The following is a 25,486-nucleotide window of genomic DNA, read 5'->3' as shown; positions in this document are numbered from 1 at the left end:
ATTGAACAGACTGCATTTCACCTGGAGTAAATCAGCCTAAAGGTTGAGACCCTTTGGTATGTTTGCCGGGATTTTCTGAGCATCTAGATGTTTTCCCCACTGAAATCATGATGCTAGAATAGAAATACAAAGTCATTGGAAGATGGAAGGCCAGAGTTAAGCTGTAGACTTGGGTTTTTAATTTGTTGATTTTATGTGTTAGTGTAGATGTGTACATATGAGTTGGGAGGGGAGAATATGTATGCATAAGTCTGTACATGTATGTGAAGGTCAGAAGACAACCTCAGTTGTAGTTGCTCAGGGCCTATGGGAATTTGAGACAGGCTCTCTCATCTGCCTTGGATTCACCAATTAGGCTAGGCTGGCTGGCTAGAGAGCCCCAGGGATCCTCCTGTCTCCACCTCCCAGGGCTATGATGACAAGCACATGCCAGAACAGCCAGCTTTTTCTGTATAGGTTCTGGAGTCCAACTTTGGTCCCCATGCCTGCATGACAAGCACATTACCAACTCAACCATCGCCCCAACACTAGACTGACTTGATATTTGAGCAAGAAACATTGTCAACAGGGTAACTGGAATATTACCCTACATGGAGGGCTCTTTCAGAAAACTGTCCAAGAGAAGGGAGATTGAGAGTAGAATGAGAACTAAGATGGAAATGGAAGGAATTCTCTAGCCTAGAGGTTCTCATTCCAAGGGAGAACTAAGGCCACAGGAAAAGACCTTTCTCCAAAGTCACAATGAATTAGTGTCCAGACCAGATTAGAGCCTAGGACTCCATGTCTCATTCCCATGACAACGTTCCCCAACATTGGATGAAGTTTCTGCTGGCGACGTGCAGATAAATAGCAAAGGTGAGGGATAATTTTGTTTTCGTCATCACGAATTTCACTTTAGAATGACAACTTTGCCTTATGGACAAGGATCCCTCTAAGTAAGAATTCTCATAATTAGTAGCATTAGCAAATAACACATGCTTACAGTCTGCCATGTGTCAGGAAATTTCTAAATGTCCCATGTGAGGAGATACGGGTGCAATTCAGTGACAGAGCACCTAACTAGGCATGTGAAAAGCCCTGGGTTCAATTCCTAGTACCCTAAGAAGATAAGAAGTCTTGGTATACAGCTATTTGATTTAATAGCAACCCCATGAAGTAGGTACGATGATCACCCCTATTTTTTGGATGCAGAGCCTAAAGCTGGGATCTTTACCAACATGAGACTCCTTAAGGTCATCTTGCCTAATCCAAATTCATATTGTTCATGTGGAAAAGCCATTTTCCTTCAGAATCTGGTGGTTTTGTCATATGCAAAAGACTGTGCAATGAGATAGGATGGAAGAAGGGAAAAGCCCTAAGAAGGAAAGGTAGATGACTCACCCCAAATCACAGACTTGTGTAGGAAAGGAAGAAGGTGACAGGCTTTCCCCCACCCCAATCCTATTGCAAAACAAAGTCCAGGTTTCCTCTTTACATAATACCATGAGATTTGGAACCCAGGTTAAATTCCCTTCACCCACATAGCAGCTCTCATCCATCTGTAACTCCAGTTCCAAGGGACTCAGTGCCTTCTTCTGGCCTCCCTCGGCACTAATCATGCACATGGTGCACAGATATACATGCAAGCAAAACACTCACACATATCAAATAAAATTTTACTTTTAAAAAATCATAAAAAAATAAAGGAGGGTTGAAGATGTGGCTCAGTTGGTAGAGTGCTTTCCCAGCATGCAAAGGTCCCTGAGTTGGAACCCCAGCACCACACAGACCAAGTACCTATAACCCCAATACTGGGGAGATAGAAACAAGAGGATCAAAAGCTTAGCTATATAGTGTGTCTGAAGCCAGGATGGGCTACCTGAGACTCTGTCTCAAAAACTATTCTTCAGATTATCTTTTACTTCATTCTTAATTATGTACATTTAGGGGGAGACAGTATGAGTGCTGGTGGTTGAGGAGGTCAGAGGTGGGTGACTCCCTGGAACTGGAATTATAGGTAGTTGCAAGAAGACACCATGTGGAAGCCGAAAGTTGAAGTTGGGTCTTCTGGAAGAGCAGTAAGCACTCCTAACCACGAAACCATCTCTCCAGCCCCTCAAAAAGTAATTTTTAACTAATTTATTAGAAAAATACACAAGTACATAATAAAGTCCTGGTCCCAGTACCCACCATCCCAAATGTGCCGTGTAGATCACAGGGCCAAGTAAAAGTCCAGCTTCTTCTTGGACATTGGCCAGGAACTCAACCTGCCTCAGGCAGCTTCTTCCACTACAAGAAAGCTCTGATGGTCAGAATAGCCCATCCTCGTGTGCATGAAGCAGCCATGCTCTAAAAGCCCCACTCACTTTGCCTGGTTTCTTGTAACAAGCCTACAAAACTACAGAAGCAGAACACTCGGGGCTGGGGAGACAGCGCAGTCAGTAATGTGCCGTAGACACATAGGGGCCTCTGGTGTGATGCAGACAACCCACACAAAAAGCCTGGTGTGATGGCACACACTTGTATTCCCAGCACTGAAGATGCTGGGAAAAGCAGATACCCGGGGCTCACTGGCCAGCTAGCCTTGCCTACTGGTTCAACCCCAAGCCAATGAGACCCTGTCTCAAAAACAAAGTAGATAGTGCTTGAGGCTCGGTGACTGAGGCTGACCTCTGGTCTCCACACACATGTGAACTTAAAACTGCATGTGAAAGACACTCATAAACAAATACACTCATGAGAAAACACACACACACACACACACACACACACACACATCTGGTCCTGCTCCTACCCTGCCACCTACAGGTCATGTAACTTCCTGACACATCACTTCTGCCTCCTAAAGCTTAGCTATCTCCTTTTTCTAGCAGGAATACAAAATACATACCTCACAGAGCATCTTGCAGAAGAAAAATAGCTAATATTTGCAAACGGCTAAGCTCAGTGCCTGGAAAAATAGAAAAAGACTTCCAGACCATTGTTTCATTAAGTCAGGTCCCTGCCTCCCCACAACAGTCCAACACACTGTTCCCTTTTGCCGAAATCTTCTCTCAGCCAAGCACCCAGAGTCCTTAATTATTCCTTATAGGTCAATTTCAAGTTTGTTTACCAGCCCAGTTGTTCCTTTCTGGACCCATTCCAGATGCTAATATCCCTCTTAAAATGCAGGGCCTACAACCGAACACAATAAATTAGTCGAGATTTGAAGTGCAGCCCACATCCAGCAGTCGCTGCCCTCCCTGCCTCTTACAGGCTTTAGATTCTTCTGGGGTTCACATCATGAAGAATCTTAATCTAGACTGAAATCAAATTGCAATGAAGGCCACCTATACCTTCTGCAGGAATCTGAACTTGTGATGATGGCTATCAGACAAAACAAGTTCTCTGTGCCTGTGCTGGGCAGTACAGAGAGCACCTCAGATGTCTTTTCTTATTTAACCCCAGCAATCCTGGAGGATGCTCTGCTAGCATCATTCTTTTACTCCTAATAAACAGTCCTATGAGACTCAAGGAACTTGCCCAAGGTCACCGGATGATGAAAGGCAGGATCTGTGTTGGGTTCTGCCCATGATCTTCCTGTGTCTTAAGCATCCAAGGACATGAAGACTGTCAGGATGAAAATGGCGACAAACACAAGCAGAATGATTTAGTAGAGAAAGCAACACAATGTGCCACACCACCTGGGCATCCAAACCATCTGCCTCAGAGGCTGTCTGGCTCCCACCAGTATGCATCCGTGACTGTGGCTACCTGGCCAGTGGGAGCCAGTGCCAGAGAAGGGAAGGCAGAGGATCAGTTCCCTTCTTGTCAACTGCTCACACCCTGCATTATGAAGATGTCATTTCTGATTTTCTGTGGTGATGGTGCTGTGGGGGCTCCTTCTCACTGTCACAGCTGTCTACCTCAGAATCATTGCCAGCCTTGAACCTGGTAGCTTTCACTTCTACGACAAGAGCAGAGATTTGTCACGGGGAGGGGGGGGTACGGGACGGGACACACGACTTTCAGCATGACTGATGACAAAGTTGAAATTACTGCCAAGAAGGTTTTGATTTGCAGTTCAAGGGGGGATATTGAGGCAGGTGGTTATTTGAGTAACAGATTTATCAAAAGTCATTAATGCTGTGGATGGACAGACAGTAGCAGCATGGCGGGGGCTCTGAAGTGAGTCCAGGACCATATGACAGAGGGTGGGTCCTTTCCTGTATGTACACTTTAGAGAAAAGGGGAAGGGTGTAGGTTGAACTCTCCCTTTTTAGCCCACAGTCAACCATTGCTTAGGTTAACCAATAAGCAGTCACTTAAAGACCGTCAGATGATTGACAGGTATCTTTCCTGGCTTACCATTACTGGGAGTCCACAGGCCAAGACAGGCAAGAATCTAGACAAACAGCTCACTTTAGCTTGGAAACTAAGTCATTAGGATAGCTACAGGAATTGTCACAGCTTTTCCAAAATGGAGGCGCTTTATAGAACGATGGAAATCACTGCCCATGCCCATCCACAGAAAGGCCACTGAGTAAAGACCAACACACACTGGCATGTACTGTCATTTAAAACCATGTTTCTAAAAACTTAATAATGGGGGAAAATGCTCATTCAGAATCCTCCACAAAAACCCCAGAAACAAAACTACCTAAGACAAAGGCAGACAGATCTGTTGTGAGTTCAAGGCCAATCTGGTCTACAAAGTGAGTTCCAGGACAGCCAGGACTGTTACACAGAGAAACCTTATCTCAAAAAAAAAGTACAAGAAACTTATCAGTATTTCATCAAAAGATCAAAAAGATTCCTGATTCCTGATAGGATCCATATGATGGGATGCTAGTGGGTTTCATCTTTACTGAATCCTCATTGTACTTTCCCAATGTGCATCCACTGCCTCCATCGTTGGAAGAAAATGTTGCTTCTCAGAGTTCTGCACAGCTCTTGTCTGAAGGCCAGCAGCCAGCTAATGGTTAGACATTTTTGTCGCTGGACAGCATCCATCTGTGTGGGTACAATGACTGCCCTAATGTGCTATAGAGAAATTGCTAAGGGTGTGGCTAAATAATCACCTGAAGGATGTATGATACTTCTAGATAGGAGTGTGAGTGTCCTAGTAGATCCCAGTATAGAGCACAGAAAAGCTTCCAGAAGTTTCTAGAAGGTCCTCCATGCTTCCCCATCACAGAGTTCAGATCAGCCAACTCTGAGTCAATGAAGGCTGTTTAACACTGACAACACAGGAGCACTCTAATATTGATAATGTGAATTGTAAAAAGATTATACCACACTCATGGTGGGTGAGGAGATCATGATCTACCTATGGTGTGTTAGTTACCTTGTACTGCTACAAAACTAGCCTGTATTTGTAGTGTATTATGTTGTCTTCAACAAGTGTGTGTGTGTGTATGTGTGTGTTGGCACAGACTTGCCAAAGAGCATGTGTGAAGGTCAGAGGACAACCTCAAGTGTTGGTCTTTGCCTTCTACCTTTTTTGAGACAAATCTTTCTGATTTGCTACTTGGTGCACCAGACCAACTGGCCCACATGCTTCCAAGGAGTCTCCTGTCTCCAACTCCCATCCTGTGACAGGGGCACTCATGTCACAGAGGAGAGTGACCAGCTTAGCTTCGTGTGGGTTCTCACACCAGTACAGCAAGTACTTTTATTCCTGAGTCATCTCTCTAGCCAGAATATAATTAATTTCATGTCTGGTATTTTATAGCCACTCAATAAGGACTAGCGGATATTGTTGTTTTTAAACTCTGCTCCAACACGGACTACTCAGACATGTAATAAGTATTCTGTAATTATTTTTAGTAAGTAAATACATGAACTAATGAACTTAACACTATCTCAAATTCGATGGTTATTAACTTGAAGTGCCTAATAAAGAAAACCCTTGACTAATCTGAGAAATTAACATTTGTTTCCACAACATGGGTTAAAAAAAAACCCACTGGGCCCTTTCACCATTCAAGAGCTAGAGTTTGTAAAGGCGACAGAGTCTTAACAATGAGTGAACTGGATGGAAGGGGGTAAGATGAATGGCAAGGGACGAGGGGATGGCTGTTTTGATTATTTTTCTTTTCTGCATATGCCAAACAGGCACTCTACTACTGAACCCCATGCCTGGTCCTTGGCATTCTGAGAAAGGCTCTCACTCTGTAGCTCCTGTTGGCCTTGAACTCACAATCTTCTTGTCTTCACATGCCAAGAACTGTGATTACCATGAATTCCAACCTCACCACCATGTCTACCCACTCACTGCTGATTTACTTGAGACAAGTTTTGGTAAAGATGATTTCGTAAGTAATAAAGAAAGATTTCATCCACCCCTTTACTATCTTTTGAGAATGAGCAAATCTTCAAACAAATGTCCCACATCAGATACAAGGAACCTTCAATGCCTTACAGCCCTACTATCTAGGGTCATGATCAAGCCTCTTTACTGGTGATGCTGCTGTGGGGATGCTGTGGGGATCTAAGGTGGTAATGGATCAAGAATGTGTCTGTGTTGTTCTCAAACCATGTTTTTCAATGCCAAGTGCCCCAGGTTCTCACCTACAGTTCCAAAGAGTCGTGGAACCCTGAAAGAACAGCCACTGTCATCAGAAGCATAGACATCTCAGTGTGGGCAGAAGAGGTGACTAGGCTCCTGGGCTTGCTCTTCACTAGAGGCACAATCTTGGCTGAATGTCTGAAAGGGAATGTGTCAGCTTCTGCATCAGCAAAATGGGGTGATGATGTCATCTTTGTGGGGTCATTAAGGAGACTGGATATGCTAATATATGCAAAGTGCCTAGTGAATAGGAGTCACCACCATCCCAAGCTCTCCAACCCACATCTCCATTTCAGTCCTATTTGTCCTCTGTGTTTATATTCCTCCACCTGTGACCTCAAATGACCAATCTCTACTCATCTGTTCAATCTCTTTTCCCTAAACTTTCTGGTCAGAAGCCCTGAGCTCCATTCTCTGCACACACACACATCTCTCCAGTGAGATTTATCTGATTAAACAGAAAGCCGCACTGAAGGTAATAAGAGCCGCCCGCTCTCCCGGCTGAGACTGACTCGTGGTATGCATGCTGATGATACCAGGCCTAAGAGCTTGGACTCAGCTACAGCGACACCCCAGATCTGTGCCCCAACACAAAAGCCTCTAAAGAGTTCCCTGAATCCCCTTGTCCTTGTCTTATCCAGAAGCACTTAACACCTACCCCAACTCCATCCAGTGAGATACACAGAGAATGTCAGAGCCAAGAGAAGTAGTTGATGTAGAATTATGATTAGTGGCATAAGGTATCAGGAATATGGGGCCTATGCACAGACATGGGTTTGACCATGGCAAGCTGCTCTGTCATTCCCTGGACTGTTCGTGAATGTTCCAGAAATACAAAGGAATGGCTTCTACTTAATTGCCCTAGATCCTCCCAGAGAACATAAAGAATTTAGAGCATATAGATGACTTGGTGGTAATGTACTTGCCATGAAAGCATAAGAGTCTGAAATTGACTCCCAGCACCCATGAGAAAAACCCAAGTGTTACAGCAAATTCTTGTAACCCCAATGACAGGGAGGCAGAGACAGGAGAATCCAGTCAGTCTAGGCAAAATAATGAGCTCCAAGTTCAGTGAAAGACCCTGTCTCAAAAACAGGGTGGAAAGCAATTGAAGAAGACACACAACATTGACCTTCAGCCTCTACATGTACACACATACACACATGCATACAAACACAAAGAATCTTCCCAAGGGTCTGATTGAAGACACCGGGGCCAGAATTTAGGAATGGATTGGTTGATTAGTTTGAGACAGGGTCTTACTCTGTCACCTAGATGGGCCTCAAACCCACTATGAAGTAATTCATAGCAATCTTCCTGCCTCAGTCTCCCAAGTGCTGGAGTTACAGCCATGAACCTAGGGGTTTGGGTACTTCAGACTGATTGAATCCCTAATGAAATAGGACTACACAGGTAAATTAAGCTTTATGCAGGATCTCAAGTGCATACTGTTCTTTTAACAAGTATTTCCATGCACTAGGCTCTCTGTTTCATGAAAGCCATGTACACTAACCTGTGCGATTACACTGAGTCTTTCTGCACAAGACCCAGTTGTTCCTTTTCTAAGGGCAGGAAAGCTATGGAGCTGAATGTTGGTCCCCAAACACCAAAGAATGAGGATTTACCTGCCCCAAGCCTTGAGAACACATGCCTATAAAGTGGGAGGAGTTGAGAAAAAGAAAAGCATGAACATTGTTTAGCAAATCCCCACTGGAGGGCCACAAGTTGGGCTGATCAAGTCACATGCTTAAGCCTCAGTTTCCTTCTGTGTAAAATGGAATGGACTTTTCTAATAAATAAGATATAGTATGCCCAGGGTGCATGTTGGTTACAATCAGTGTTCAGCTCATGTTTCCTGCCACCAAGGGAAGCTCTCTGAAAATCAGATGGAATGCGAGAAACAGACACACTCTCTTCAGGTGAATACACTTGACAGGGGACAAGAAATTAAGGCCTGAGTAGACCAGGCTGGAGGATCCAAGATGCTACAAGATGCCAGGGTGAGGGTGAGGTGAGAAAGTGAGGCACTTTTTTCTGAAGTCCCTGCCAATCATAGCCTGGCACTTCCACAACCCTGAGAAGGAGTTGCTAGCCCTCTCATTGAACCATTCTGTGACTGGTCCTTCTCTGTACAGACCCTGAAAGAAAGAAGACTGGTGAATGCTATTGAGCACACCAGACTAGAATTGACAACAGAGAGCATGGTCAGAACCAGAAGAATTCCAAGGGTCTTTGCAGCTCCATGGGCATAGACTTTTATCTCGAAAGCAGAAGAGAATCGCATTGAAATAAGTGTGCTGCTTTCCCACATGCAGCCATGGAAATCAGGATGCAGCAAGGGCATCTTGTTCCCTAAGACCCCGGGGGAGAGGAACTTAATGCACATGACTATGGCATTCTGTTCCCTGGAACTGCTTAGCAGATCATGAAGTGAAAGTAATAAAATGTCAGGCTCTCCCCCACCAGCTTAAGCCCCTTACTGCAATCAAATAGAATCAGAACTGCACAGCTGGCCAGGGGAAGCCAGATGTTGACCTGATGATGCAACTCAGGAGAAGCTGAGGGTGACCAGTCATCCCCTTGCTTATGACAACCTCCAAACCTGCTAGGGCCAAAAGCAAGGACAGAAATCAGTTCAGTCCATCAAGTCAAGAATACCAGCTTGGCTCAGGCACCTCTTCCCCAGAGCTCAGGAGACAGCACCTCCCTGCCATCTGCCATACCCTTCATTCAAAAGCACAGCTTGTTCAGTGGCAGATGTCTGTCGGGTCTTTCTAAAAGTGCACAGAGGTTCAAATGGCTAAAAACGCAGACAGTGTCTCTGATCATCCAAATACTGCCTTCCTCTTTCAGCCTGCCTCAGGGGTCTGATGGTGCCATCTAAGCCAGATGGCAACTTCCTCTACTAAAAGCTACACCAGCTCTGTCCTTTGAACAATCAATAGTCAGAGGGCAAGCTGGAGAGATGGTTCAGTGGATAAGTGTTTGCATGGCAAGCCTGAGTTCAATCTCTAGAAGCCACACTAAAAAGTAAGGGTAAGAGGAGACTGGAAGATCCCTGGGACTCACTGGCCAGACATTATAGCCTCATTAGTGAGCTCTAAATTCACTAGTGAGAGACCCTGTCTCAAAAGAACAAATGCAGAGCAATTGAGGATGACATCAATGCCAGGTTTGCATACACACATGAACACATGTGCCCATGCACCTGTGTGTGCACACAAGTGTGCATGTGTGCACGCGCACGTACACACACACACACACACACACACACACACACGAAGAAAAACAGAAGGCAAAGACTGTTCCGTTTGGTGACAAAGGGCCATTGCTTTGTGCCAGGAACTGAAGGAGACATTCATAACGGATATTATTCTGGTCGTCAGTGGCATTTTTATTTGCACATGCCACAAGCACACACCTGATGCATACAGGGGGTATGTATTAATAAACCAGAAGGTAGACCAAGCGCACTTCCAACTCATACAGATCCATCTACCTCTGCATCCGAAGTGCTGAAATCAAAGGTTTGCACCACCATGCCTGGCTTGTGTGCCCTGATTTTCACAAGTTTTAGGAATTCAAACTCAGGTCCTCATCCTTGCATACCAAGCACTTTACCCACTGAGTCATATCCCCAGCCCCTACATCACTTAACTTTAGAGCCACCATAAGGACATAAACCATGGATCCCATCCTTGCAACTCCAACCTGTATTGTGTTCCTCCTCTCTCTCTCTCTCTCTCTCTCTCTCTCTCTCTCTCTCTCTCTCTCTCTCTCTCTCTCTCTCTCTCTCTCTCACACACACACACACACACACACACGAAAACAACTTTCTGCTTCTCAATTTCTCTCTCACCTCTAGACTTTAAATAAGCTAACCCCTCTGCCCATACTCTTCCTCTCCTGTCTCTTCAAGGCAGCCCCACACCAGCCTAGGATTTGAGCACAAATGTCATTGCGCCCACACTCCCTCTTGCCTGCCCCCACTCCCACAACTTCACTGAGTGTTCAACCTCTACACCAGTGGTTTTCAACCTGTAGGTCACGACCCCTGAGGTCAAACTGCCCTTTCACAAAGGTCACCTGAGACCATCAGAAAACACAGATATTTCTATTATGATTCATAACAGTAGCAAAATCACAGTTATGAAGTAGCAAGGAAGTAATGTTATGGTTGGGGGTCACCACAACATGAGGAGCTGTATTAAGGGGCCCAGCGTTAGGAAGGCTGAGAACCACTGTACTACATCAGCCAGTCTCCTGATAGCAGCCGTGGATCACCCTCAAACGCTTCCACCCTTGAGTTCTCCTCTTCTTTGCACACTTCCTGCTTCCCTTTTCTCCCCCAGTTCCCAGAATCCCCCTCTCAGCTACCTCCTGGACTACCTCTAATCCTTATCACTTTGCCTGTCCTTACCACTAGGCTTCCTCTGCCTATAGTGAGTTAGAGGAGTGGAATGCATGAAGCACTGTGAGGACACACACACACACACACACACTAATCCTGAGTGGGTTTTGGTGGCATGGTGTTACATATGATGCAGTGGAAGGTGCCATGTCCTAGCCAGCCCTGGCTTATCTAAAATGCAGAGCCATACTCCGTATTCCCTATGCCTGGAGAATGAGACTCTGGACATCAGTCCAGCCTTTCTCCCAAAAAAAATCCCTGAGAAATGAGTTGGGTCACTGAGCAGACATCTTGACACTGAATAGGAAAGAACCAGGACAAGTTTGTGAGCATCCCCCAAAGGAGTCAGGACCAGCTCCCACCCAGGACCAGCTGCATGATACTGCAAACTCATAAAATGGTGTTTTGGGCTCCAGGCTCCTCTCAAACTATACCAAGTCACTCATTTCAGATCATGGGGACCTGAAAACCAGGAGAAGTAACTCACCCAAGGTCCCACAGTCCCCATGTTCTCCTGCCTTGCAGCTTGAACACTGTGCCCAACCCTTTCCATGAGGTCCTAGTTTTCTTTCCACTGCTGTGATAAACAACTATGGCCAGGATGAATTTGAGGAAAGAAATGACTTAATTTGACTTACAAAATTACAGTCTATCAGCAAGGGAAGCCAGGGAGGAACTCAGGGCAGGAACATGGAGGCAGGAACTGAAGCATGTCTATAGAGGAACAACATTTACTGGCTTGTTCCCTTTGATTTTCTCAGCCTGCTTTCTTATGCAACCCAGGATCACCTGCCCAAGGTGGCACTACCCACAATAAGCTGGGCCCTCCCACATTAATCATTCATCAAGAAAATGTCCCCATAAACATGCCTACTGGCCAATATGAGGGAGGCAATTAATTAAGATTATCTTCCCTTGGTTGACTCCAGTTTGTATCAAGTTGACAAAAATGAACCAAACAGATGCCCATGATATCTGCCATTCAGAGTCACAGCTAAGGTTCCTTAAGGCCTGTGGTGGGATACATGTCCTGAGCAGAAGATGATAGATTCCCCATGCTCTGTTCAAAGATGCATCTACTGCCAAAAACCTTCAATGGGACAGAGGTCCCTTCACCTCCTGTCAATTAGTATTCATCAAATCTATCTGGGAGAGATGGCCCAGAGTTAAAAAGCACTTGCTACTCCTAAAGAGGACTCGGGTTCAGTTTTAAGTACCCTGTCAGGCCACTCAATGCCGATAACCCAGCTCTAGGGGATCCAATGTCCTCTTCTGGATTCCATGGACACCTGCGCTCTCTGTCTCTGACTCTGACTGGCTCTGACTCTGACTCTGACTCTGTCTCTGTCTCTGTCTCTCTCTATCTATCTATCTCTATCTCTTAAACACACACACACACACACACTAAATCTTTTTTTTTAAGTGAAGCAATTTGCCTTGCTTCCTAGTATTTATACATGGCCAGGTGCCTCATTTCCAGACTCATTCAGCATCTGTAAAGTCCCCAGGGGCACTGACGCCAAATGCAGTGTGTTTACTGTCCACAGATGCCCAGAGCACAGATCCACTGAAGATGGGGGAGAAGCTTAAAATAATCCTGTGCAAATTGTACTGTCCAAACAGAGGCAGAAATGGATGAGGATTATCAGGTGCAGGGAAATGGCTACTTTGCCATCAAGATGGAGCCTTTGTTTCTGGGAACTATTAGGAAACCTTGAAGATTTGGATGTTGTTGTTGAACACATACAGTAATGTTGAATTTAAGGTTTGTTGATTTGTTTGCTTGTGTCTTTTTTTTGTCTTGGGAGGAAGCAGATTTTTAAGATTTATTTTACTTGTATGTGTGTCCACAGAGGCCTAGGAGCTGGAGTTAGAGGCAGTTGTGAGCCACCTGATGTGGGTGTTAGTATCTGAACTTGGGATACTAATCTGATGGAGCAGTAAATTGCTTTAACTGCTGTGCCAGTTCTAGCCCCATTCTATTTCTTTCCTCAGAAAGAATTTCACTATGTATCCCAAACTGGACCCAAACTTGTAACAACCCCTCTGCCTCAGCCACTCAAGTCCTGAGATTGTAGGGATATACCACCATGCCCAGCTTGAATCATTATTGAATCAGTTTTCCTCAGCTGCTCTCATCGTCTCGGAAACAGTCATCGCTAAGTCTGAGTGTTACAGATACATTATAGATATGTCTCCCACACAGTTCTTTCCCTATCAGTGAGAACGACCTCAGGCTGTGGACACTGACAAACAGCGGAGGCTCCAGTGCACAAAGCTCTCCTTTTACATCTAGTTGCCATTGTACTGGCCAATATGGTCCCTATCCTGGTTAGGTTTCATTGTCAACTTGACACAACCTAGAATCACTCAATAAGAGAGAATCTCACTTGAGGCATTGCCTTCCTCAGATTGGCCTGTAAGCAAGCCTTGCTTAATGATTGATATGAGAGGGTCCTGCACACGATAAGCAGTGCCACCCCTAGGCCAGTGGTCCTGGAGTGTATAAGAAAGTAAACTGAGCAAGTCATGGGGAGCAAGCCACTAAGCAGTGTTCCTCAGTGGCTCTCCCTCAGTTCTTTCCTCTCCCTACTGGGATAACACAGGCAATACCAATGGGAGCCATTGCTACACTATGTATTACAATGCATAGAAAAACAAACATGAATAATAAATACATAAATAGTTGTCAGTGTTCACCCATCCCTGTACATATTGCACCCCACTTAACTATAAATGGCCCTGACTTATCATAGATACAGGCACCCTCATGTTTGCACACACCAATCTCTGTGACATTATCTGCTCCATATCCACAGTCTAGTGTCTGTGCACAGCTGTTACATACCTTCCTTTGGGATACATGACACCCCCATCAATTTATGCAGAAGCCCATCCCATGACGGGACCCCAGCTGCACTACTAGCCACATACAATGACAATGTCCTTCATCAGTCCAGTACAGTTGCATGAGACATAAATAGGGCATTTTCAGAGCCTGAGCAAGGACAACCAGGAAATCCTAGCATACCTTACAAATCTCCTAAGATACACCAGACTGTGTCTGTGTTTTTATTACTGTGTATAATAGTCTAATTACTTTTAAATTGTTAACCAATGTACCAATATTTACAAACACTTCCTATTAGCAGGCATATTTGATTAATTAATGGGTGTCTCGATCATCATTCAGTCACCACACAATGGTTGAGCATCAATTAAGTTTGAGACAACAGGGTAGACACCTGGGGGATTAGAGAACAAATAGGAAATAAATAAAAGAAAATTATATGATCCTTGCCATTGGGTATAAACAAGTACAGCTTCAAAAACAAACAGTTGGGACTGGCAAGTGGTTCACTGGGTAAAGGCACTTGCCATCAAGAGTGATAGCTGAGTTTGATCCCCAGGACCCACATGGTGAACAGAAAAAAAATTATTCCTTTGAGTTGTCCTCCGATCATCATGCATATATATGTATATATATATATGCACATACATACACACATGCACATAGATATATAGATAGATGTAATTTAAAAATTTTAAAGTCAGTGTAACTGTGCACATCTGAGATCCTGCCATACAGAAAGCTGAGACAAGAAACAAAACCCCACAAATAAAAGTATAACAGCTGTCTCATGGATTAATAGGACATGGTGAGTGAGGGAGAGAAAAAGATGGGAACACAGGAGACACTGACTGGAAGTCCTAGGAAGCAGGAATATTGGTAGAGTCTGGAAGGAATCAGTGGCCTGGAATTCGGTGGGTAAACTTGGGCTACAGCAGGACATGAAGGAAAAGGAACATGAGGTGCAGAGTTGAGCAGCAGACATTACAGCAGATCATTAGACAATTAGCAAGGATGCCAATAGAGAAGGAGTTGGGCAAGGGTAAAGCATGAATGGGTCAGTGATGGAATGCCTACCTAATGTGTCCAGGACCCTGGGATCAGTCCTCAATCAATGAAGACAAAGGTTCAAGAAAGAAGGCAAGCACAGAACGAATCAAGACACACACACACACACACACACACACACACACACACACACACACACACCTCACTCTACTTCTGTTTCCTCCATCTTTGAAGATCACATACTTCTGTCAGGGGAGCACATGGATTCCTCCATCTGAGTATAGCTGTAGACTTCAGGCCTCTTAGGGACCCAAAGCAACCCAAGTGATTGCTCTTCAACTCTTAGGCCTCTAATTGTGACTTGTATTGATATCCGGGCAGCTTCGGGACTTTGCTTAGACATTACTAACTTTTAAGGGAAAAGAGGCCTGACAGCAATATCTTGGAGCATCACCAGACACTTGGTTTCTGACCTCCCAACTCTTGGTAACAAGCATTAACTGATCAACTCTGATCCCTGTGTTACACCTTTCACTACCCTGCCTCAACTTTGCCCACCCTACCACCTTTTTATAAGCAGTGTTGTGAGTTATTGGTGATATTTTGGTATAGACTTTAAGCACTGGGTTAAGAAAAAGAAAAGTGCTCAAAAGGAAAGACATCCATGAAGTCCCATTTTTTTCTTTGTATTTTTTGGGGGGAGTGGGAGTAGTGTTTGCTATGTAGCACGGGATGGCTTCAAACTTACAGCAATCCTCTTGTCTCAGCCTCTGGAGTGCTGAGTTACAGATGTGAACCACCTCCAGTTTCTAATGGTGGATTTCTAAAATACTCGTTTTGTAATGTAAGCACCCATGTGAATAAGTATATAAGCCTGAAAAAGGTTGGCAGTTGAATTTGTATTTCCATATGCATTTGACTGTAGCAACTTTTATTTATCTATTTACTTGTGTTTACAATAGCGGATGCTGAGGAGAACTTGAAAGGAAATGGTTATGTTATCTTGGAGATCCTTTAGCTGCCCACACACCTGTGAGAGTGCAGGTGCCCAAAGCAGAACTGAGCCAACCACACTGACCCCTCACACTCCTCCTCAAGGGAAACACAGACCCAACCCCTCATCCTCCTCTCCCAAGGAGACCCAGCAGCAACTGTGATGACTCATAAGCGCAGACACTGTGAGGAGTCCGAGACTTCTCAAGCTGTCAGACATTGGCTGTCTGCCAGGCTCCGGGCTGGCTTCTGCTGGAGCTGCATAAACAGTATGGTCTGTGCCTTCTTAAAGACCAGCTCAACCTCAAAGCACTCCCAGAGGTCTTACATGGATGGCCAAGGCTGGTGTCTGATCAGAGCATGGAGAATAGTCACCATCAACCTTGTGCTTCTCTCTCTCTTCTTAGCCTTGCTGCTTCCAAGGAGGCTGAAGCTGCCCGCTCTGCACCCAAGCCTATGTCACCCTCGGACTTCCTGGATAAGCTCATGGGGAGGACTTCTGGGTATGATGCCAGGATCAGGCCCAACTTTAAAGGTAGGAAACATTTCTTTCAGAATCACAGGAAAAGTTCTCCTGTGATATACACATGCTGTGACCCCACAAACACACTTCCTTCTCCACCCAAGGTAGACATTGCTAATCAATGCAATCTCTTTTCCCAACAAGTCCAGACAGAGCCTCAGAGAATTCAACTCAAAAGCACATCTGGTCTCTGGGAGTCAGTAAGTGAATTAAAGTCTATTTTACTATGTCTAGTGTCGTGGGTCAAGTTTTGGCTGAAGCACCATCTTCCTCTGTGAGCCGGGACAAGCACCTCCTTTGTCTGAGTCTAGGTTTTCTCATTTCTGCAATGCAAGTTTGACTGCATGTAGAGTCATGAGGCAGGATTCTTGGAGTTTTAGGGTTCCACCAGGAGTCCTAAGAAGAAGACATGGGTGAGGACTGGGTCTACCTCAGCCTTGACCCAAGGAGCACCACTTCTGTTTGTCCTACTCAAACCTACCTGCAGGAGGCTCCACAGAATAACAAACAATTCTGCAAGTTTCTCGTCTAAATGAAACTCACCATAACACATGCCTAATAAAGTCATTTTGGCTCATAGTTGGGGGAGACACAGCTCATCTGGTGGTCAAGACCCAGCAGCAGGGTTGATCTCTGTGGTTCCTCTCCCTTTCTCCTCTTTGTTCAGTCCAGGATGGAAGCCCATGGCATGAGGCTGCCCACATTCAGAATGGGTCTTTCCAGTCAAAGGTCAGACACGACCAGGTAGAGACAGTGAATAAAAAGAGCCACAGGATCCTGTGAATGAAGACGGCTCCCCCTTGTTCCCAGACTGTAGGTTCCCCATGGGAATATGATCCCCGTGTGGCCAGGTGAGTTAATAGTCCAGGAAGACCCAAAACTGAGGCCTACAAGAAATTTCTAATTCCTAAATTATGTAAATTCAAACAAAGCATGTTCAGGGTCCAACACTGCCAAAGTACACGTGCCAGTCCAGGCAGCTAGACAATGTTCTCTGCACTCATAGTCCCATTGGGACCTTAGTACCACTAACAAGAGGAGATCAGGACTCTGTGTTCTCTGACACCTTTGAATGCTGTCTTAAGTGACCTGAATCTGAAGGCATGGCCTTAAGAACCTCTTAGGACCCCATGTACCCACATCTTCTACATAGCACCCTGTAAAAATTGTATTCCAAGAGCCAACAATAATAAAACAAATTCTTGGTTCTGGGTGTTTCGCCTTGTCACTTATGTGGCTCAAGTCCAAGAGTAAAGGTGGATTTGACAGCTGGAAACAGTTATCTATTGCGTACCTATATTGCCTCCACATGCCCCCCCCCCCCCCCGTCCCATTCTCCATACCCCCTCCTCTGACTGCTCTTATATTACCTCCACACGCCCACCCATTTCATTCCTTATACCCCTTTTCTGACCATTTTGTCCACAAGTCTCTGCAGACAGAAAATTATCTGGGAGATGCCTGGGGGGTTGTGTGAATGCCCACATACTAGCCTTGTTTCCCTACCAGTACCTTCACTGGTCCCCCTACCACCCTTTCATCATAATTAGCACAGCTTTGTTTCTTGGAGTTTCTGTTGCTATGACAAACACAATAACCAAAAAAAAAAAACCCACTTGGAGGGAAAGACATTTGGTTTAGCTTACACTTCCACATCATAGTCCATCAGTGAGGGAAGTTGGATGAGAACTCCAGAAAGGAACCTAGAGACAGAAACTGATGCAAGGACCATGGAGGGATGCTGCTTGCTGGCTTGCTCAGTTTGCTTTCTTATACATCCCAGAACTACCTTCCAAAAGAAGCATCACCCACAGTGGGCTGGGCTCACCTACACTAATTAGGAAAGTATATCACAGGCCAATCTGGTGGGGGCATTTTCTCAACTGAAGTGACCAAATGTCTCTAGCTTGTGTCAAGTTGACATAAAACTAGCCCGCACACCTTGGTTCTCCTAGGAACAGGACACTTGATAATACAGTTGGCTGGAGTACTTCCCCAAGTTAAAAATCTCAAATGCCTGGAGGGGCAGATAAGCTACGAGGCTGGTACAAGATGAAGATAAGAAACATATAGAGAACTTGGGGCTAGAGAGACAGTTCAGTGAGTTAAAAGTACCTGCAGTTCAGATTTCTGACACCGATGTAAAAGCCAGGCACGTCTACACATGACTGTAACACCAGGAAAGCAGACACAGGCAGATCTCTGCCCCTCCCAGCACCCCATTGATGAGATCTAGGCTCTGTGAGAGACCCTGACTCAAAAGATAATGTTTAGAGCAATAGTCAGAGACACCCAACCTCTACCTCTCCCTTTTGTCTTCTCTTTATCCAAATAAATAAATACTTAAAATATAGAAAACACAAGTCCTTCCTAGATCCAATCCTCCTCAGTTCCTGCCCAGGGCTTCCAGGAAGGAGTGAAAACTGACTGAGGTTCTATGTCAAAATCTCTGAAACTAACACTAAATAGCATCTTTTGATAATACCATTGGCTAAGCCAAATCAATTCTGGCAGAGGAGAGTACGGACCTTAGCCACCAAGGTGGTACCAATTGCCTGTAGCTAGCTGTTTTTAGGAACTGAGTCCACAACACACCCTGGTGGATTCTTTCAGAACTTCACCATATCAAGGTCTTGTCAAATGGTAGGGTCACCTAAACAGAGGCTTATTTTCCTCCTTCATTGAGCCCCAGACACAGGTTTTTCCTTTTACTTAGCCTCATACTATACAGATGCTCCAAAGAGTTACCTCCAAGGTTCAAGGGCTATTCTTTGTGCATGCCACCGTACTTCACACACAGAAGGCCCTCAAAAAGCTTGTGTAGCCCAAGCTGAGCTCAAAGTCAAGATCCTCCTGCCTCAGTCACCTGAGTGCTGAGATTACAGCGTGCACCTCGGTGCCCCTCTGAAAATCTTACTTAGAACACTTGAGCCCCAAATCTACAGGATTACATAGCTGTCCTCCCCACTGGCTCCCCTTCCTCCCATGCCTGGCTAGAAGCAAGGTCCTCTCAGGTGCAGCTCTAACCCAGGAGCTAGAAGTATGGCTTTGCTCCTCCCCTTTCTGACTAAAGCAGAAAGGTAAACCTACTGCACCCCACCTCCTCTCCTTATCTCACTTCGGACTCAAACATGACTTCCAAAGCCCAGGAAAACCCCCGCCTTCCTAAAATGACCTTGCAGCTCAGATTCCAAAGGCACACACACACACTTACACACATGCATGCCACACACGTGGGCGTGCACACACACAGTTTGAAGCCTCAGCAATTCCTCTGCAGCTTTCCTGTACAACATGAGCAACCTGCTTCTGGCCAGCCTGAAGTCTGAGGTGGCCAAGAACTACAGACACTTGGTCTGCGGAGCCCAAAGTCAATTCACACTCTAATACGGATGTAAACAGCCCTAAAACTACTTATCCAGCCTATGTTCCCACTCCCCAACTCCCCACCGCAACCCCCCCTAGAGATCCCTTCTTGGGCCTGAGCCTCTGTCTTAGCATCCAAAGAGGGATGCAAGGAGAAGGACCAGGCCCTCCCAGCTCTGAGGCTTTGCCTGGACTAAGGCTCTGTGTGCTGCAGTGACTTCCAGGATCAGGGGCACAGCCCCATGCAAACACATACACAAAAGCAAAATTAAACTTTAATATTTAATGAAATATATACATTATCCTGCTGCCAATGGCAACTGGATTGTAATTTTCTCAAGATAATTTAATTTCAGATTTATATCCATGAACCAAACCTCCCCATGAGGTCTTTTTGGCTGGTGCCCTCACACTCTCATACATCAGCATCTCATTAATATGGGAGTCACAGTGCCGGATGCACGCAGCCCTGTGTGCATCACCTCAAGGCATGAGCAGTAGCTCTTTGGGGCATCTAAATGACACGAGGCTAAATAGAAAGAAAAACCTGGATCTGGGGCTAAATGAATGAGGGAAATAAGCTTCTGTTTATGTGCCCCCTAACAAAGCAGTGATTGTTGCCCAGCACGGGCAAACAATACTTTTAATATGCAGAGTTATCCAGTGATGAAGGTTTTGAATGGAGGATGTGATCCTCCCCAGCAAACCCCAAACCTAGCTATGCATTCGAATCACCCAGGTGGCTTGTTAGACAACAGGCCTTGTGTTAAAGAGTCACCCCTAAGGTCTGAGACCAGGGCCCTGCAATTTTTGTTATATTTTGGGCTTTTTTGAAACAGGAGTCTTGCTCTAGAGCCCATGCTGACCTCAGATTTCTGACCATCCTGTATCAGCCTCTAGGGTGTTAAAATTACAGGCATGGACCACCACAACTCACAGGCTCTGCCACTAAATTTTTTCAGATGGCCTCAGCCACACACAAGTCTGGAAAGCAATTGGTGAAGTGATGGAAAGTACCCCGATCCCACTAGCCCATAATCTAGACTATAGGCTAGCTTCCCTGAGAAGATGCCAAACCATTAGAGGTAAGACAGGCCACCTAGCTTCCCCCACCAGTTTCTGCCTCACACAGGTTGTCCCCTGACACTTTCATTACCATCCCTCCCTTATCCTTTAACTGTCTGACCTTCACATATAATATTCTCTGGAATGCCCCCTCCACCAGGCCTTTTCTTATTATTTACCTGTTCATCTGAAAAGGAAATGCAGATGTCCCAGGAGGCCAGAGGCAGACTGACTTTCAAGAAGAAGCTGGGGTGGGTGGGCAGCTCAGTAGGTTAGGGCTAGGTCTTGAGTTCCATCCTCAGCAATGGGTGTCAGGGGAGAAGAGAAGTAGGAGGAGGGAGGCCCTTCAATGATAAATACTCACCCACCTGAGGGATTTCCCACCCACTGTCTTACTGAAACCCCTGTATCCCTAAAAGCTCTTGATACTCCCTGAGCCCTTGAAGATAGATATTTGAGATAGGGATTTCCTTAATATTCCTCTAGATCAGCTTTGAATAAATTTGCTTCCAAAACAAGAAGGAAGATGATGAGGAGGATGGCAATGAGGATAATGATAATAATAATATTAACAATAATGTCCAGCCTTTCCCTCCAAACTGCTGGGGGGCCTGAGATTCAGAAAATAGAAGAGTCTGTCTTTTGCTGCAAGAGCAAGTGAGGCTGGGATTGTTTGTATGTATACCCCAGAGGTTGACACTCACTGCCTTGAGGGGAGACCTGGATTCTCACTCCAAGAGGATTCTTCCTCCTATCCATCAAGCCTTCCAAGACAAAGAGAATCTTAGCCAAGTTTATGTGCAAGCTCTGGGTTACCTTTTGAAGATAAGCATGATAGATCGGGTACTAGAGGACATAAAGCTGTCCACTTTCTTCTTTCCACAATCAGAAAACTTTGGTTCAAGACCTGGCTCTTCTGCCTTCTACCCAGTGAGCCCAGATAAGTGACTAAAGCCCCTTGTGCTCCTTTGAGAAGTGGTGATAATTATGCCCTTGGTGCCTCAGCACCTCCTGAGATCAACAAGAAATAAGCCCAGGAGACATTCACAATTATTACCCTTCAAGTAAAGGTCAAAGACCTATCTGAGTCCTAAGCACCTTCAAGGTTAGACCAAAGTCAGCTCCTCTCTGAGGTCTCCCTGTCTTTGTCTTCAGACCCTTTCTCAGCTGGACTCTCTTCCTTTGACCCCTCTTGCTCATGGTGCTATGCCTTTCTCTAGCTGTTTTATGCTTGCTTATATGGAAACCCCATGTTTAATCTTCTAGATTCTTCCAGACACAATAGAACATGCCTGAAAATTCTGGCCCTCAAAAGGGAGAGGCAGAGGATCACTGGAGCTCCACATCAGCCTGGGCTACAGGATAAGATTTGTACCATAAAGAGGAGTGGGGAAAGCTGGGTAGATAACTAAATTGGTAAAGTACTTGCTTTGCAAGCCTGAGGACCTGAGTTCAACCCCAGCACCCAGGTAAAAACCAGTCACATCATTCTAATACTAGGAGGTAGAGGCAGGTGGGTCTTTGGAGCTTGATGACCAGCTAACCTAACCTACTGTGGTAGTTTGAATGAGAAATTGCCTCCCCCTGTGTAGGCTTTGACATAGTCGGTGGTGCTGTTTGGGGAAGTGCAGGAGGTTGAGCCTTGGTGAAGTGTGTCACTGGGAGACAGACAACTTTAAGAACATATAGCCTTGCCCTACTTCCAGATTTCTCTCTCTCTCGTTCTCTCTCTCTCTCTCTCTCTCTCTCTCTCTCTCTCTCTCTCTCTCTCTCTCTCTGTCTGTCTGTCTCTCTCTCTCTCTCTCTCTCTCTCTCTCTCTCTCTCTCTCTCTCTCTCTCTCTCTCTCTCTCTCTCTCTCTCTCTCTCTCTCTCTCTGCTTCATACTTGAGGTTAAAGATGTGATCTCCTGGCTTTCTACTCCTGCTCCCATGCTTCCATGCTTGCCCCTTGATGCTGTGTCTCCTCTGCCATGTTGCACTCTTATGTGACTGGAACCATAAGCCTTAAAAAGCTCTTCCATCCCAAAGTTGCTTTTGATCATGGTGTTTCATCAAAGCAACAGAAAAGTGGCTAATACACTGAGGAACTCTATCCCCAAAAACAAGGTGGGTGGGGACCTAAGGAATAATGAGTAAGGTTGCCATCTGACCTCCATCTGTGCACATACACAGAGAGACAGAGAGACAGACAGACAGACAGACAGACAGATGGACAGACAGACAGAGACAGAGACACAGACAGACAGACAGACAGACAGACAGACAGACAGACAGACAGACAGACAGACAGAAGATTCTGCCCCTGGCTACATGACCCTGCTTCTTCCTCCCTCACAATCTGCTGTTAAGAATTAGACAAATCTTCAAATGAATCATAGACCTCAACATAAATCCAGCCACACTGAACCTCTTAGAAGAGAAAGTGGAAGGTACCCTTGAATGAATTGGTACAGGAGACTGCTTCCTGAACATAACTCCAGTAGCACAGATACTAAGATCGACAATTAATGGGGCCTCCTGAAACTGAGATGCTTCTGTAAGGCAAAGGACACAGTCAGCAAGACAAAAAGGCAACCCACAGACTGGGAAAAGATATTCACTAACCTCACATCTGACAGAGGGCTGATCTCCAAAATTTACAAAGAACTCAAGAAGCAAGTCTCCAAAACACCAAAGGATCTGATCAAAAAATGAGGTACAGAACTAAATAGAGAAGTCTCAGTAGAGGAGACTGAAATGGCTGAGAGACACTTAAGAAAGTGCTCAACATCCTTAGCCATCCGGGAAATGCAAATCAAAACAACTCTGAGATACCATCTCACTCCTATCAGAATGGATAAAATCAAAAACCCCAATGACAATTTATGCTGGAGAGGATGTGGGGAAAGGGGAACACTCCTTTACTGCTGGTGCGAATGCCGACTTGTACAGCTACTTTGAAAATCAGTATAGAGATTCCTCAGGAAAATGGGAATCAGTCTACCACAAGATCCAGCAATTCCACTCTTAGGCATATACCCAAAAGATGCACATTCATAAAACAAGGATGTCTGTTACACTATGTTCATAGCAGCATTATTTGTAATAGCCAGAACTTGGAGGCAACCTAGATGCCCCTCAACTGAAGAGTGGATAGAGAAAATGTGGTACATTTACACAACGGAGTACTATTCAGCAGAAAAAAACAATGGAATCTTGAAATTTGCAGGCAAATGGATGGCACTAGAAGAAACCATCCCGAGTGAGGTAACCCAGTGACAAAAAGAGAAACATGGTATGTACTCACTCATTTATGGATTTTAGACATGAATCAGGGGAATGCCAGCATACAATCCCACTGCCAGAGAGTCTAGGAAACAGAACCTTCATCCAATGACTGATGAAAGCAGAGGAGATACCCACAGACAAACACTGAACTGAACTCCTGGAATCCAGTGTCAGAAAGAGAGAACTGATGGGCAAAGGAGTTAAGACTGGGCTGGTTTAACCCACAGAAACAGTTGACCTGAACAAGGGGGAGCTCTTGGACCCCAGAATAATGTCTGTGTAGAAAGCATGGGACTGACCCAGACCCCCTGAATGTGGGTGTCAGTGAGGAGGCCTAGGTAATCTATAAGGCCTTGGGTAGTATTTATCCCTGGAGTACAAACAGACTTTGAGTGCCCATGCCACAATATGGGAGGCTCTCTCAGCCGGGACTCTTGGGGAGGGCCTAGGCCCTGCCCTGGATGAAATGACAGTCACTGGAGATCCACCATGGAGGACCTCACCCTCCCTCACCTGGTAATCCCCAATCATCACCTCTTCATTCTCAGTTCACAAGTTCAAGGCAAAGAAAGTTGCTGTCCCTTGCAACTCCTGAGATGGCCTCCAAATGTTATAGTCATAAATATATCTCAGCCACAGATTAGAAGGCACCGATGGGGCTTGGGGAAGGGATTTCAGCCAGATGGCGGAATGATGAATCATCCTGTGTTAATGAATGCACAGCTTGGCTCAGCCTCCTCTGAGGTGTACCTGCCCCTCACCTGGAAGCTGGGGGGTTAAGTCTGGCAGAGAGGCTAAAAGCATGCTGGGGATCCTAGGCACTTAGGGGTAGGGTAGATAAGAAGCAGGGGGTTCCTTGGCCCTGTGGGGAGGTCTACCCTTGAAGTTAGCTTCTCTGCAGCCGAAGACTCAGTAGAACTCTCTCTTGATTGGCAGGTCCCCCTGTGAACGTGAGTTGCAACATCTTCATCAACAGCTTCGGCTCCATTGCTGAGACAACCATGGTGAGTACATTATAGCAACCACTGTTCCTGCAGTAGGTGTCTCTGCCCTGAGAATGTTTCTCCTCTACACTTCGTTTCCCTCCAAGAAGTCCCGTATATCCGTGTATAAGAAAATGTCACAATGGAGGCTGTGTATCATGGTACATGCCAACAATCCCAGGCTCAGGAGGCAGAGGCAGGAGGATCTCTATGAGTTTGCGGCAAGCCTAATCTTAGAGTGAGTTCAAGGCCATCCAGACCCTGTCTCAAAACACCAAAAAAAATTACAAAAAAATGTTTTAAAAATTAAACAACAAGGCTCAGGAAGTAAGTAGATCAGTCATTGAAGTGTTTGCCACTCGGGCATGAAGACCTGAGTTCAATCCCCAGAATCCACTTTAAAAAATGGTGTGGTGACATAAATTTCTAATCCCAGCACTGGCAACCAAGAGAATGGAGACAGGCAGATAGATGCCTGGGGCATGCTGGC

The 25,486-nt window shown here is 45.4% G+C and overlaps 1 protein-coding gene across 2 annotated transcripts in view; it reads left to right on the top strand.

Moving 5' to 3' along the window:
- Glra1 (glycine receptor alpha 1) overlaps nucleotides 1–25,486 on the top strand; it is a 90,947-nt gene that overhangs the window by 15,633 nt on the left and 49,828 nt on the right. For both annotated transcript variants that reach the window (XM_040748685.1, XM_040748686.1), the window contains exons 2-3: nucleotides 16,200–16,327; nucleotides 24,950–25,017. In XM_040748685.1, coding sequence (XP_040604619.1) covers nucleotides 16,200–16,327; nucleotides 24,950–25,017 — 196 coding nt within the window. The remainder of the gene's footprint in view (nucleotides 1–16,199; nucleotides 16,328–24,949; nucleotides 25,018–25,486) is intronic.

Source organism: Mesocricetus auratus, unplaced genomic scaffold (genome assembly GCF_017639785.1).
Source record: "Mesocricetus auratus isolate SY011 unplaced genomic scaffold, BCM_Maur_2.0 Super-Scaffold_100007, whole genome shotgun sequence".
Lineage (NCBI taxonomy): Eukaryota > Metazoa > Chordata > Mammalia > Rodentia > Cricetidae > Mesocricetus > Mesocricetus auratus.
The sequence above is the reverse complement of the archived record's forward strand: the minus strand, read 5'-3'. Positions and strand labels throughout refer to the sequence as shown.